At 40.4% G+C, this 15,236-nt stretch overlaps 1 protein-coding gene across 1 annotated transcript in view; it reads left to right on the plus strand.

Moving 5' to 3' along the window:
* The window catches only part of AQP9 (aquaporin 9), an 84,485-nt gene that overhangs the window by 53,123 nt on the left and 16,126 nt on the right, over positions 1-15,236 (plus strand). Inside the window, exon 3 of the mRNA XM_053717524.1 lies at positions 14,228-14,365. Within this exon, the coding sequence (XP_053573499.1) occupies positions 14,228-14,365 (138 nt within the window). The remainder of the gene's footprint in view (positions 1-14,227; positions 14,366-15,236) is intronic.

Below are 15,236 nucleotides of genomic sequence, written 5' to 3' on the forward strand. Positions count from 1 at the left end.
TTGTAGATAATTGTAGGTATTTTATTTAATTAATTTATTGATAGTGTAGTGTTAGGTTTAATTGTAACTTAGGTTAGGATTTATTTTACAGGTAATTTGGTAATTATTTTATCTAGGTAGCTATTAAATAGTTATTAACTATTTAATAGCTATTGTACCTGGTTAAAATAAATACAAAGTTGGGGGCGGAGCCAACCGCTGAACGGACTGGTCGCAAGCATCATAAGCTCTATACATGATAGCACAAAAATTGCATTATTATGAGCCAAAGTTCACTCTGGTACTCAGCAACCATTAGGGGCTCAATATAACTGACATTGATGGTCAGATTGTGACAGGAGTAGAGGATTTTAGCAGAAATAAGAGCTGGAAAGTGAGGCCCAGCACAGTGAGCTCTGACGCATAGAAAAATGCAACCGGCAAACAACTTAAGTCGTTCATATACAGCACATGTCAGTGAGGCGATTGAAGCTTGGGAAAGACATGTCTCACGGCTAATGGAGGATTACTTCGGCAGCCTCCAACTACAGTTGAGTGAAATCTGTTCAGGGATGTTCACACAAGCGGAGGATCGTCTGACAGATGAAGACGTACTCACCGGAGACTCCTGTATTCCACATGGCCCTGGCGGACCCATGGTGTTATGTTCTGGCCTGTGGATGAGTATCAGTTGATGTATCTCAGTAGCAGAGTTAGTACTAAAGTAGTTGATACTAAAAATTAGTAGTTTGTATCACTGCGATCTGTGTTACCAATATGGTGAGTAAATTGGTAACAGTCTTTCGCGGTGAATTAATAAGTAAGAACTGAATAACAATGTACAATCAGTCCTGCTATATGCAACAACTGAAGATCAGCTTACAACTTAGTAACCAATACGGTGGGGAGTGACTAGAGAGCCACCATGTATTGGAATATATGTAGATTGGAAAGCTGAGAGGAATTATGTGTCTTTACTGCAAGACAGAGGAAAGTCTTAAGCCACTACAACGAGTAATGTTACACTTACTGAAGTGAGGAGCTGACAGTTTGAAGCCTGCTTAGCGCTGCTCTGATAGATGAGACTGTGAAGAGAGCGAGACGCTACCTGTGGTGTCGGTTATCCGATCAGATTCACAGGTCCGTTACGTCACAGAAGTGGGTGTGTCTATGCTCCGGTATTCGAGAGCGCTGGGTGTTAGTAACGGCTGGGTTATGTTGTTGTCCTGTGTAACGGATGTCACTGGTGCTTTGCTAGAAACCTGAATTGCAGGTAGGAATTAGGTGTTAGAGTTGAAGAAGGCGGTTGAGACCGCAATGATTCCGTTTCGTAACAACTGCACAAAAAGTTTGAAGTCAGTTCATCTGAGACACGCTGTTACTTGAGACTTGATAAATCTTTGTTAATCTTGTATATCCAGAAGTTAGTGGTTGATGAAAAACAAAGGAATACTTCTATAGAAATTGGAGCTCAGCGAAAGTACAACTACTCAGTCAGTAGCAAACAAAATACTAAGCACCTGGTTACAGGTGTGCAGGTCCTTTAAAGACTATGTAGGAGGAGTCACCTTAAAGGGGAATACCTGACATCACCCCCTCTTCAGGCAAGTGGTCCCAGCACTTGAGGTCGGGGTCTATCCGGGTGTCGTCTATGGAATAGGGACACAAGTCTGGGTGCATGAAGGTTAGTGGAAGGTTCCCACGAATCATCCTCATTGGAATAACCCTTCCAATGCACGAGATATTCGAGTTGTCCACTGCGCATTCTGGAATCCAATACGGTCTGGACCTCATATTCATCAGCTACAGGTAGGATTGGAGAGGGAGGTAGTATCGTATTAGAGTTTCTCATGTGGCCTGCCGGTTTTAAGAGGGAGACGTGGAAAGTGGGATGAACCCTTATGGATGGTGGTAGATCCAGGGTCATGGCGTTAGGGTTAACCACCTTAATAATGGGGAAAGGACCGATGTAGAGTTTTCCCAGTTTCTTTGATGGGATTTGTAGGCGAAGGTTTTTCGTTGATAGCCAAACATAGTCACCAACTGTATAATTAGGTGATGGTTGTCGTCTGAGGTTGTAATATCTGCTTTGGGTTTCCTGTGATTGTTTGATATTTCGATGAGCCAAGGAGAATGTCTCCTTTAATGTGTTGGTGTACTCATCAACCAATGGTGAAGCAGAAACTGAATTTGCGGAGAAGGTGAAAGTCGGGTGAAAGCCATAGTTGGCGAAGAAAGGGGTCATCCTGGTACTGGAGTTAAGTGAATCGTTGTGGGCAAATTCTGCCATAGGGAGGAGGTCGGACCAGTTGTCCTGGTGTTGGGTACAGAAACAACGGATATACTGCTCTAGCCATTGATTGATGCGTTCCGTCTGTCCATTTGTTTGGGGATGGAATGAAGTGCTATAACGGTGAGTAATCTGGAGTAGTTGACAGAGATGTCTCCAGAACCTGGAGGTGAACTGTGTTCCACGGTCGGATGTGAGAATTGGGGGAACACCGTGTAATTTAACAATATGGTCAATGAATAATTTTGCAGTCTCAGAGGAAGTCGGAAGTTTTTGAAATGGAATAAAATGTGCCATCTTGCTAAAAAGATCCACAACAACGAGTACAGTGTTAAATTTGTTGGATCTTGGGAGGTCTACTATGAAATCTAGACCAACATGTTGCCATGGTATCCTTTATAATGTCACGCAGGGACTGGTTCAACCCTCTGTGATAGGGTGTAAACAAACTGAGGTAACTCCGCTGGATCCATTTGTTAGGGCTTAGTATTATGTTATGTTCTGGCCTGTGGATGAGTATCAGTTGATGGATCTCAGTAGCAGAGTTAGTACTAAAGTAGTTGATACTAAAAATTAGTAGTTTGTATCACTGCGATCTGTGTTACCAATATGGTGAGTAAATTGGTAACAGTCTTTCACGGTGAATTAATAAGTAAGAACTGAATAACAATGTACAATCAGTCCTGCTATATGCAACAACTGAAGATCAGCTTACAACTTAGTAACCAATACGGTGGGGAGTGACTAGAGAGCCACCATGTATTGGAATATATGTAGATTGGAAAGCTGAGAGGAATTATGTGTCTTTACTGCAAGACAGAGGAAAGTCTTAAGCCACTACAACGAGTAATGTTACACTTACTGAAGTGAGGAGCTGACAGTTTGAAGCCTGCTTAGCGCTGCTCTGATAGATGAGACTGTGAAGAGAGCGAGACGCTACCTGTGGCGTCGGTTATCCGATAAGATTCACAGGTCCATTACGTCACAGAAGTGGGTGTGTCTATGCTCCGGTATTAGAGAGCGCTGGGTGTTAGTAACGGCTGGGTTATGTTGTTGTCCTGTGTAACGGATGTCACTGGTGCTTTGCTAGAAACCTGAATTGCAGGTAGGAATTAGGTGTTAGAGTTGAAGAAGGCGGTTGAGACCGCAATGATTCCGTTTCGTAACAACTGCACAAAAAGTTTGAAGTCAGTTCATCTGAGACACGCTGTTACTTGAGACTTGATAAATCTTTGTTAATCTTGTATATCCAGAAGTTAGTGGTTGATGAAAAACAAAGGAATACTTCTATAGAAATTGGAGCTCAGCGAAAGTACAACTACTCAGTCAGTAGCAAGCAAAATACTAAGCACCTGGTTACAGGTGTGCAGGTCCTTTAAAGACTATGTAGGAGGAGTCACCTTAAAGGGGAATACCTGACACATGGGAAGTTGCGATGAGGCAGATTGTCGGGCAGTATCGGTGAGAACGGCTGTTGGTGCTCAGGAGAGGGAGCGTCTTGCGTTCAGGACCCGACTTTTGCTGGACATACACGCACAGGCTGAAGACAGACATAGAGGTTTGAGAGAGCTGGGTAAGATGGCGGCCATTATCACGGACAGTGGAGAATCTGTACAGCGTGTGGTTTGTACTACTGTCTTGTACTCAAAGATGGAAAGGAAGATACCTGACTCTATTATTTCTACAGACAGTCTATATGTTTTAACGAGTAAAAACTCTGAGCCTCTCTGCCGCTTCTTTGAATTTCCTACAGCAGACTGTTTCAAAGATACCTACGTAAGGTGCAGTGGGAGAGAGTCATTTTTGCCCTGTGGCTTAAGAAATATGAAGTTTCATAGGGCGCTTCATACAGATCTTTATTATAGTATTTGCAGGGTTGGGATCGGTTAGATGGGACCTGAGTCGCATAGGGTATAAAGACCACATAAGTCATGTATTGCGGATATGTCAGGACTTGTTTGTATTTATATAAAACCTGGAAGTACTCTTGTTGTGACTGTAATTTGGTTTTACGTTTCATGATGACTTGTTAGCCTGATTTGTCTGTTCCCATAACCCTGCAATCTGTATCTATTATACACGACATTGTTAATAGTCTGTTGAATATTTTCTTATCTGTTTTTTTTGGTTTATGCTGTATACTTCTGACGTTAGTGACACACATTTACTTGACATTGTAAAGCTGCCACTGTAAACCTTTATGTATCATACCTTTATAGTAGCTTCTGTTTATCTGATGCATATTTGAGTTTTCAATAGTGCGAAGTTTATGTTTTACTTTGCATTAAGGTCTTCACATAGATGCCTGGTTATTTCGCTACTTCCCCACCCCTGATAGACTCATTTTGCAGTCTTTAATAATGTCTACTATATATTCCCCTTACTCTTTAATAACGGCGACATGCAATTTTCCTTACTTGGAGTGTCCCTCTGTGACATGTTGAGACTCTTCTTGTTATGACTAACCACTTATTGTTATTTGATCTTTATGTTGGCATATTTAGCCCAATATAATAAGTTAGGAGCCCTCTATAATATATAGCATTCTAGGGGGTTATGCAATAAGTTTTAGTATATGAAGGTTTAGCTTACTGAAGTACTTTCTAGATGTCTTAAGGTTGATTGTTAGCCTCCCCTGGCAACATAAGTTCAGTGAACCCCTTATCCTATTGAATACTGTTTCTAGAGTTTCTGATGCAAATGTCTGCACTCTATATTACCTTTATAACAGATGCTTAATTTTATTTGTATTCTTCTTCCTAATAACTAGTTTTTTTTTTGTTTTTTTTATTAACTAGAATGTAAATGACTGCTCTGGGACATTGAGACCTTAATTTGCTTTGTACCTTACAGTATAACATTATGTATTGCTCTAGTTCCTCCCACACACTGTAGCCATCTTAGCAGAAGGATCACCTTCCAAATAGTTCCTGTTACTATACTAACTATAGCACTAACCCTAATCTTTACCCCCATAGTTACCCCTAGCTTGAGTAACATAGTTAATAGATTACTAGTGCTGAGTACAAATGGGAAACGTCTGCCTATAAAGTTTAATGTCTAGTTTTTCTATGAGGTTCTGTTATATATTTCTGTATGATCTTGACACTTTTACTGCTTATGGGATAAGTACATGGTATAGCCATTTACAGCTAAGCTGGGATGGTTTCTTCTATTTAGGCTACCATAGTTAGAGAAAGGCTAATGTTAAATCTGCATTACACCATACCTTACTCTGATAAAATGGTGGACCATCCAGATCCTTCCCCATAAGATATCCATAACCCTCTACCATTTTATAGTTTAATCTCTTATTTACCTCTCCTATATTTATGTATAGTTATTGATGCAATATAGTTCAATGAGGTCTTGCTAGGACCCTTCTTACTTCAATAATTACGCTCTTTTATTTTACTGTCCTAATGTGACAAATGCTATATTTAGTTATCACTAAACAGAGTTACCTAGCTTTACAAAGCTTACTGTTGACATTGTATTCTTTATGATGATGTATGGTTTAAAAGCCTACTATGAAAAGATATATACTATTCATTTATATGTTGAGTGCAATTAACTATGGCCTCTAGATAATGTCGAATGGGTAGCTCCTCTCTTGCTTTATAGAGGCATAGATTTCAGTCATGGTAAGTGTAATATAGATTAAAATCCCTTCTAGTAGGCTCTCATACGCGCATGCTCCAAGGGAAGATCATAAATGCAACCCCTCATTTCTCCTCTAGGTAGTTTAGAGGAAAACCTAACTCATTAATTATTACCACACATTTAGGTCTACTGGCCCTGACCCTAAGACAATTTACTCTAAGTACTGTTATATATTTTATATTTACACTAACTTCTTATAAGCTTACATATGAGGGTTACATAGTTTCTTCGGGACATTCCCTTCCCAGTACATGTAGGGAAATCCCCCTCTAGTGGTATTATTTTATAATTATACCTTTTCATCTATCTTCTTTATCTGACTCCTCTCCTCCCTTTCCCGCCGGCATATATTACCTGCGGGTCATTTCCCTACTCCTTTTACCCACATCGCCTGTGACTGGCATCTCCCTAGGAGAGGGGTTCATGTAGCAGTCCTCTACTCTTCATATATATAAATATCCCCCCCTGTTTATATCCTTTATTGACAGCTACCCTTACTTCCACATACCCTAGCCTAAACTTACTCATGGCGTAATTAGAGGATAACTACATTAGTAGTGTACTTGAAAGCTTTGCGATCCCAGCGCATTTACAATCCCGACATCTTAACTGGCTCCGCCCTCCATTCCCCATTCCCCCCCCCCCACTCTATTTCGAGCGGCTTTTGCCCGCTGCTTTTCCCCTCCTCACAAAACTATAGAGCTAGCTCCTCCCTGGCCCTAATCCTATCTGACCAAATACTCTAACCTACTTTTAATATGGCACAGAGAGGACCATTTTTGTTTATTCTGTATTTATGATATTCTATTAGAAAACTGAAGTCTCCCTGTAGGCAGCCCAAAGTCTATAATACTGCTTGTAATATATGGAAACGTAATGCTTTTTCTGCATTGTTGTTTTTCTTCCATACTTTTCTAATTATATTGTGCATATACTAACCTGTAAATGTCTTGGGGCGTACCCTTTATGCTGTATTTGTTTATGACTTCAATAAAAATCGTTTAAAAAAATAAATAAATAAATACAAAGTTGCCTGTAAAATAAATATTAATCCTAAAATAGCTACAATATAATTATTATTTATATTGTAGCTATATTAGGGTTTATTTTACAGGTAAGTATTTAGCTTTAAATAGGAATAATTTATTTAATAAGAAATAATTTATTTCGTTAGATTTAAATTATATTTAACTTAGGGGGGTGTTAGGGTTAGGGTTAGACTTAGCTTTAGGGGTTAATAACTTTATTATAGTAGCGGTGAGGTCCGGTCGGCAGATTAGGGGTTAATAAGTGTAGGTAGGTAGCGGCGACTTTGGGGGCGGCAGATTAGGGGTTAATAAATATAATATAGGGGTCGGCGGTGTTAGGGGCAGCAGATTAGGGGTACATAGGGATAACGTAGGTGGCGGCGGTGTACGGAGCGGCAGATTAGGGGTTAAAAAATATGCAGGGGTCAGCGATAGCGGGGGCGGCAGATTAGGGGTTAATTAGTGTAATGTTAGGGGTGTTTAGACTCGGGGTTCATGTTAGGGTGTTAGGTGCAGACATAGGAAGTGTTTCCCCATAGGAAACAATGGGGCTGCGTTAGGAGCTGAACGCTGCTTTGTTGCAGGTGTTAGTTGTTTTTCAGCTCAAACGGCCCCATTGTTTCCTATGGGGGAATCGTGCACGAGCACGTTTTTGAAGCTGGCCGCGTCCGTAAGCACCGCTGGTATTGAGAGTTGCAGTGGCGGTAAATATCCCTTTTTGGAGCCTAACGCAGCCCTTCTGTGAAATCTAAATACCAGCGGTATTTAAAAGGTGCGGGGAAAAAAAAGCACGCGTAGCTAACGCACCCCTTTGGCCGCAGAACTCTAAATCTATCGGGTACATTGTTATAGAGGCTGTACACTCACTACTTTAAATTGTAGCAAAGTGTAATTTCTTCTGTGTTGTCACATGAAAAGATATAATGAAATATTTACAAAAATGTGAGGGGTGTACTCACTTTTGTGAGATACTGTATTTAACATTCCAATATTTTTCACTTACAGGGTAATGCACTTTTTTGCAGTACATTGGTCCCACCCCTTGCTCTCTCTCCCTCCCCCTCTCTTTTGCTCTCTCTCCCTCTCTTTTGCTCTCTTTCCCCCTCTCTTTTGCGCTCTTTTGCTCCACCTCTCTTTTGCTATCTCTCCCCCTCTCTTTTGCTCTCTCTCCCCTCTCTTTTGCTCTCTCCCTTCTCTTTTGCTCTCTCCCTTCTCTTTTGCTCTTTCCCCTCTCTTTTGCTCCCTCTCCCCCCCTCTCTTTTGCTCTCTCTCCCCCCTCTCTTTTGTGCTCTCTCCCCCTCTCTTTTGCGCTCTCTCTCCCCTCTCTTTTGCGCTATCCCTCCCCCTCTCTTTTGCGCTCTCTCTCCCCCCTCTCTTTTGCGCTCTCCCTCCCCCCTCTCTTTTTCACTCTCTCTCCCCCTCTCTTTTGTGGTCTCTCTCTCCACCTCTCTTTTGCTCTCTCTCCCCCTCTCTTTTGCTCTCTCTCCACCCTCTCTTTTGCTCTCTCCCCCTCTCTTTTGTGCTCTCTCCCCCTTCTATTTTGCTCTCTCTCTACCCCCTCTCTTTTGCTCTCTCTCACCCCCCTCTCTTTTGCGCTCTCTCCTTCTCTCTTTTGCGCTCTATCTCTCCCCCTCTCTTTTACGCTCTCTCTCTCCCCTCTCTCTTTTGCACTCTCTCCCCCCCTCTTTTGCGCTCTCTCTCTCCCTGTATTCTGTACTCTCTCCCCCTCTCTTTTGCGCTCTCTCTTCCCCCTCTCTTTTGCACTCTCTTCCCCCTCTTTTGCGCTCTCTCTCCTCCTCTCTTTTGCACTCTCTCTCCCCCTCTCTTTTGTGCTCTCTCTCTCCCCCCTCTCTTTTGTGCTCTCTCTCTCCCCCTCTCTTTTGGGCTCTCTCTCTCCCCTCTCTTTTGCGCTCTCTCTCTCCCCCTCTCTTTTGCGCTCTCTCTCCCCCCTCTCTTTTGCGCTCTCTATCTCCCCCTCTCTTTTGCGCTCTCTCCCCCCTCTCTTTTGCTCTGTCTCTCTCCCCTCTCTTTTGCTCTCTCTCTCTCCATCCCTCTCTTTTGCTCTCTCTTCCCCCTCTCTCTCTCCCCTCTCCCCCCTCTTTTGCTCTCTCCGCCTCTCTATTGCTCTCTCTCCCCTCTCTCTCCCCCCTCTCTCTTCTTTTGAACTCTCTCTTCCCCTCTCTCTCTTCCCCCCTCTTATTTTCTCTCTCCCCCTCTCTTTTGCTCTCTCTCTCCCCCTCTCTCTTCCCTCTATTTTGCTCTTTCCCCTCTCTTTTGCTCTTTCCCCTCTATTTTGCTCTCCCCCCCCTCTTTTTTTGCTCTTTCCCCTCTCTTTTGCTCTCTCTTACCCTCAATTTAGCTCTTTCCCATCTCTTTTGCTCTCTCCCTCCCTCTGTTTCAATCTCATTCCCCCCCCCTCTCTCTCTCTCTCTATCTCTATCTCTTTCCCCTCTTTCTCTCTTTCACACGACCATGCCCGCCCCCACCCCCTTCATGCCCCACCACGCCCCTGCTCACGTCCGACCCCACCCACTGATGCCCCGGCCACGCCTGCTCATAACCGGCCATGCCCACTTCCGCCAACAGTCACTGCGCCGCAGCAGATCAGGTAGACTCTAAGGCCAGGTGTGTTTGTCCTCGTGCTGTCTCTACTGCGCATGACAGCTTCGGACAAGCACATTTGGCCTTTTATATTATAGGATATATACCTACACATGTTTGTCTATTAGTTATTTTGTTATAGATATGTATTTTTACATTAACAGTATCAGATATATATATATATATATCACGAAAATGACATTGTTTTCTATGGAGCACAGGAATGTAACGCACATTGGGGTTCGCAATTTAGGACTAACGCTGTCGGGTTAGTACACATGAAGAATTGCAATCTTCAATGCACGTTCTTGAAATATTAAAAAATATTAATATAAATTATTCAAATTATTATACATTTTGTACAAAACATAGATATCATTATTTAGAATATTTTATAGTATTATAATAATTTTTAATAATATTTATTAATATTTTTTAATATTTTATATTTAATATTTCAATAACGCGCATTGAAGATAGCAATTCTTCATGTGTGCTAACCCGACCGTATTTGACCTAAATCTCAAACCCTGATGTGCATTACGCATATTTTACATTCCTATGTTCATAGAAAATAATGTACTTTTTATTATTAAATATATATATTTCTGTATATACCTGGTATTGTTCATGCAAAATACATATCTATACCTAAATATCTATAGGAATAGATATACAGGTATAGGTATATATATATATATGTATATATAGAAATATGTAATTACAATAAAAAGTATATTGTTCTGTATGTGAAGAACAATGTAACGTGAAATATTAATAATTTATGTTGGGTTTTGAGCACTTGAGTAAACGCGATTGGGTTAGTGCGTGAGTATGGGTGTGCGGCTTTTTTCAGTTCACGCGCTCAATTGAAGTCTATAGAGGAGAATATGTCAAAGCAGCTGCATTATTGGAAGTTCAACTTTTTTTGTGCATCAGGTTTGGGCTTGCACACTTACTTTTTGCTTTCAATTTACAAGTTATACGTAATACGAGCGCAACTTGACATGAGGGACTGCTAAATAGAGCTCCACTCATAATCTAGCTCTATATTTGATGGAAGTAAATGAAACTATTATTATAATAGAAGTACTAGCATAATCCAACAACTCTAATCATATGATATTTTCTTAAAATTACTATTAAAACTCAGGCCCGACCACAATTTAGTTGAAGTGACAAGGGGCAGAGTCTGAGCAACATAGCTGAGAAGTTAAGGGCTAGCTTTTGGTTATGCTTTGGAGTGAAGTGGCCCAGGGAGGGGCTTTGGGGTTCCTGGGACAGAAAGAGATGGCTCCTGGTTTCTTTTAGAGTGGAAGGAAGGGCAGGGGACATCAATCACAAATTATGGAATGCCACATATAGCTCTGCTTGATTTTGTATCAGGTAAATTAGTAGTAATTCAGTGAAGTCATCTTTTTTTCACATTCTACATGTTTTGTAAGTTACTCTCATAAGCTTAGTGACAAATTTCCAGTAAAAGGGAGTTTAATTAAAACCACTAATAACCCTTGGCAAGAAAAGAAAATATATATAAAAGTCTACATGGAAACAGACTAGAAGAGTAATGTAGAGAAAAATATTATTTGTATCTTGGCTGTTGATTTCTTAGTGACTCTCCCTACACCTACCTTTCTGCTCTCCTGTCTATCACAAATGCCTCAACTAACCCTTTCATTTAACTTACTCCTCAACAACAGCCACACCTGTCTATCATTCTGTATGGTGACTCCCCATATGCGGCATGGTCTAATTCATTATGAAAACCCTAACCTGCAAAGTACTCAATAATCTCATACACAAATATATTTTTACACACATCTACAGATATTTCCCAAACTATATACTTATGGGCTATGGCTACCCTCTTCAATTACTGCCACCAAACTATCTAAAAATGCCTTGTGCTACATCTACTCTATGGTCTCTAGTTATCAAGGTCTGTCGGACCTGATCCAACAGTGCGGATCAGGTCCAACAGACCTCGCTGAATACAGCGAGCAATACACTCGCCGTATTCAGCATTGCACCAGCCCCCTGCAGAGCCAACTCGATCGGGTTGATTTCCGGCGATGTCTGTCCGCCTGCTCAGAGCAGGCGGACAGGTTATGGAGCAGCGGTCTTTGTGACCGCTGCTTCATAACTGCTGTTTCTGGCGAGCCTGCAGGCTCACCAGAAACACAGGGCATCAAGCTCCATTCGGAGCTTGATACATATGCCCCTATGGAACAACCTAACCCTGCTTTTTCAAACTGTCTTCTAGCTTAGACGATTCACTTATCTAGAGAATGGATACAAAAAGACAGCGCCTCATAGTGCAGACAACTCCAAGAAATGAAGTGACACATTGACAACAAACGTGTGGAAATATACTCACAAGTATACTGGCACTCTTATTGAAAGAAGTGTGAATATGCAGGCTGACGTTTTTCAGCATTTTATATTATTTTATGGACACTTCCCAATACTTTTTGGGCATCACCAGTATGTGTTGATATTTTATTATCTTTTATGCCATTAAGGTTTTTTATTATGTTGTTTATCCATTAATTTTTGATTCACCTTTTTGCTGTATTATTTTCAACTAGGCTTGAAGCCACATTGGCAAATATTGTTCATTAACACTATCATATTACCACTATTATTTTTTACCATTATATCATTATATTACACCATTATATTACCATTATTATTTTTTATATATATATATATAGGAAACAATTGTCACAGATTACGTACATATTTTCACCATCAATGAGTTATACCAAACGATTGGTGGTTAAATAATTGTATCTCCAAGTACAGGGAGTGCAGAATTATTAGGCAAATGAGTATTTTGATCACATCATCCTCTTTATGCATGTTGTCTTACTCCAAGCTGTATAGGCTTGAAAGCCTACTACCAATTAAGCATATTAGGTGATGTGCATCTCTGTAATGAGAAGGGGTGTGGTCTAATGACATCAACACCCTATATCAGGTGTGCATAATTATTAGGCAACTTCCTTTCCTTTGGCAAAATGGGTCAAAAGAAGGACTTGGCAGGCTCAGAAAAGTCAAAAATAGTGAGATATCTTGCAGAGGGATGCAGCACTCTTAAAATTGCAAAGCTTCTGAAGCGTGATCATCGAACAATCAAGCGTTTCATTCAAAATAGTCAACAGGGTCGCAAGAAGCGTGTGGAAAAACCAAGGCACAAAATAACTGCCCATGAACTGAGAAAAGTCAAGCGTGCAGCTGCCAAGATGCCACTTGCCAGGAGTTTGGCCATATTTCAGAGCTGCAACATCACTGGAGTGCCCAAAAGCACAAGGTGTGCAATACTCAGAGACATGGCCAAGGTAAGAAAGGCTGAAAGACGACCACCACTGAACAAGACACACAAGCTGAAACGTCAAGACTGGGCCAAGAAATATCTCAAGACTGATTTTTCTAAGGTTTTATGGACTGATGAAATGAGAGTGAGTCTTGATGGGCCAGATGGATGGGCCCGTGGCTGTATTGGTAAAGGGCAGAGAGCTCCAGTCCGACTCAGACGCCAGCAAGGTGGAGGTGGAGTACTGGTTTGGGCTGGTATCATCAAAGATGAGCTTGTGGGGCCTTTTCGGGTTGAGGATGGAGTCAAGCTCAACTCCCAGTCCTACTGCCAATTTCTGGAAGACACCTTCTTTAAGCAGTTGTACAGGAAGAAGTCTGCATCCTTCAAGAAAAACATGATTTTCATGCAGGACAATGCTCCATCACACGCGTCCAAGTACTCCACAGCGTGGCTGGCAAGAAAGGGTATAAAAGAAGAAAATCTAATGACATGGCCTCCTTGTTCACCTGATCTGAACCCCATTGAGAACCTGTGGTCCATCATCAAATGTGAGATTTACAAGGAGGGAAAACAGTACACCTCTCTGAACAGTGTCTGGGAGGCTGTGGTTGCTGCTGCACGCAATGTTGATGGTGAACAGATCAAAACACTGACAGAATCCATGGATGGCAGGCTTTTGAGTGTCCTTGCAAAGAAAGGTGGCTATATTGGTCACTGATTTGTTTTTGTTTTGTTTTTGAATGTCAGAAATGTATATTTGTGAATGTTGAGATGTTATATTGGTTTCCCTGGTAAAAATAAATAATTGAAATGGGTATATATTTGTTTTTTGTTAAGTTGCCTAATAATTATGCACAGTAATAGTCACCTGCACACACAGATATCCCCCTAAAATAGCTATAACTAAAAACAAACTAAAAACTACTTCCAAAACTATTCAGCTTTGATATTAATGAGTTTTTTGGGTTCATTGAGAACATGGTTGTTGTTCAATAATAAAATTAATCCTCAAAAATACAACTTGCCTAATAATTCTGCACTCCCTGTATATAACACGGTATTGCACTTACATTTTACGATTCATTATTGGCGCACTCTATTACTATACTTTTAGTATAGTTTTGCACTTATCTAGAGAAGCTTACCATCTGATCTAAAATGCATCATCACCATATCTACCAAAAAATACATTTTTTTTGTTGCTGAGGGGGAGAGGGAAGAAACTTAAACTTTTTTCCATATTCATTTTAGTAAAATGTATACAGTATATTTCTATATTCCATTACTTTTATTGAATTACAAGGTATTTGAAGACTAAACCTTGTCTTCATTTTCTTTGATTTCCAGGTGGCCATATAAATCCTGCTGTTTCATTTGCTATGTGTTTAACTGGAAGATTAAAGTGGGCTAAACTCCCTTTTTATGTGATTGCACAGTTTTTGGGTGCAATGACTGGATCAGCAGCAGTTTTTGGAATCTATCATGGTATGTATACACTTAATAGAAAAACTCAGTTAAAAAAATAAAGATTCCACAATGTGTGTAAGCCTCGGCTATTAATACTATGTGGTAAATACAGAAAACTACCTTGAGATAACAGACAATGACCTAGATTAAATAAAATGTATCATTAATCTCAGAAGACATCAGTTCACATTTACATAGTAGATGAGGTTGAAAGAAGACAGTCCATTGACTTCAACCCATATATTAACCCATATATAAAGTAAAATTCATAATAATGAGGGTCGTAACTTTGCAGTAAGCTGTGATTAGTGTTTTTTTTTTTAAAGGAATAGATCAGACACCTATGACCTTTACATGAATCTCACATTATTTTCAGACTGAGAGCACCCAGCATCACTTTCAATATTATTTTTAAAAATTTAGAAATTATGGACCCCATGCACAAAGGGATAGATAGACAAGGTTCTCAGCTTAGAAACCTGTCCACTTGTCTTTGAAGTGAAAGGGCAGTGGTCCCTATATGGATGGCGCTCTGCTCTCATACGATCTGCCAAACACACCAAACAAATGTGTTCTGGGGAATTTATCTACGACAGCTACAAAATGAGATCAGTATTAAAATGATAAATATATATTTTATTTTGTCTATATGTATTCTATTATGCTTGTAACATGTTATTATTGCTCTCCCGCTCTAGAACAGACAGCCATGTATAGAGGATATGTTGTAGGCTGTTAATAGGAGTTGATTACTTTGGTGTGTAACCTTTATTTACACATGTAATGATGATTAGAGTAAAGCATTGTCATGGTTATCGTATATTGTATTACAAAAATCAATAAGGACAACATTTCATGCATTCAGAATATGTTCTGGTTATCTTATCAG

This window comes from Bombina bombina, chromosome 6 (genome assembly GCF_027579735.1).
Source record: "Bombina bombina isolate aBomBom1 chromosome 6, aBomBom1.pri, whole genome shotgun sequence".
NCBI lineage: Eukaryota > Metazoa > Chordata > Amphibia > Anura > Bombinatoridae > Bombina > Bombina bombina.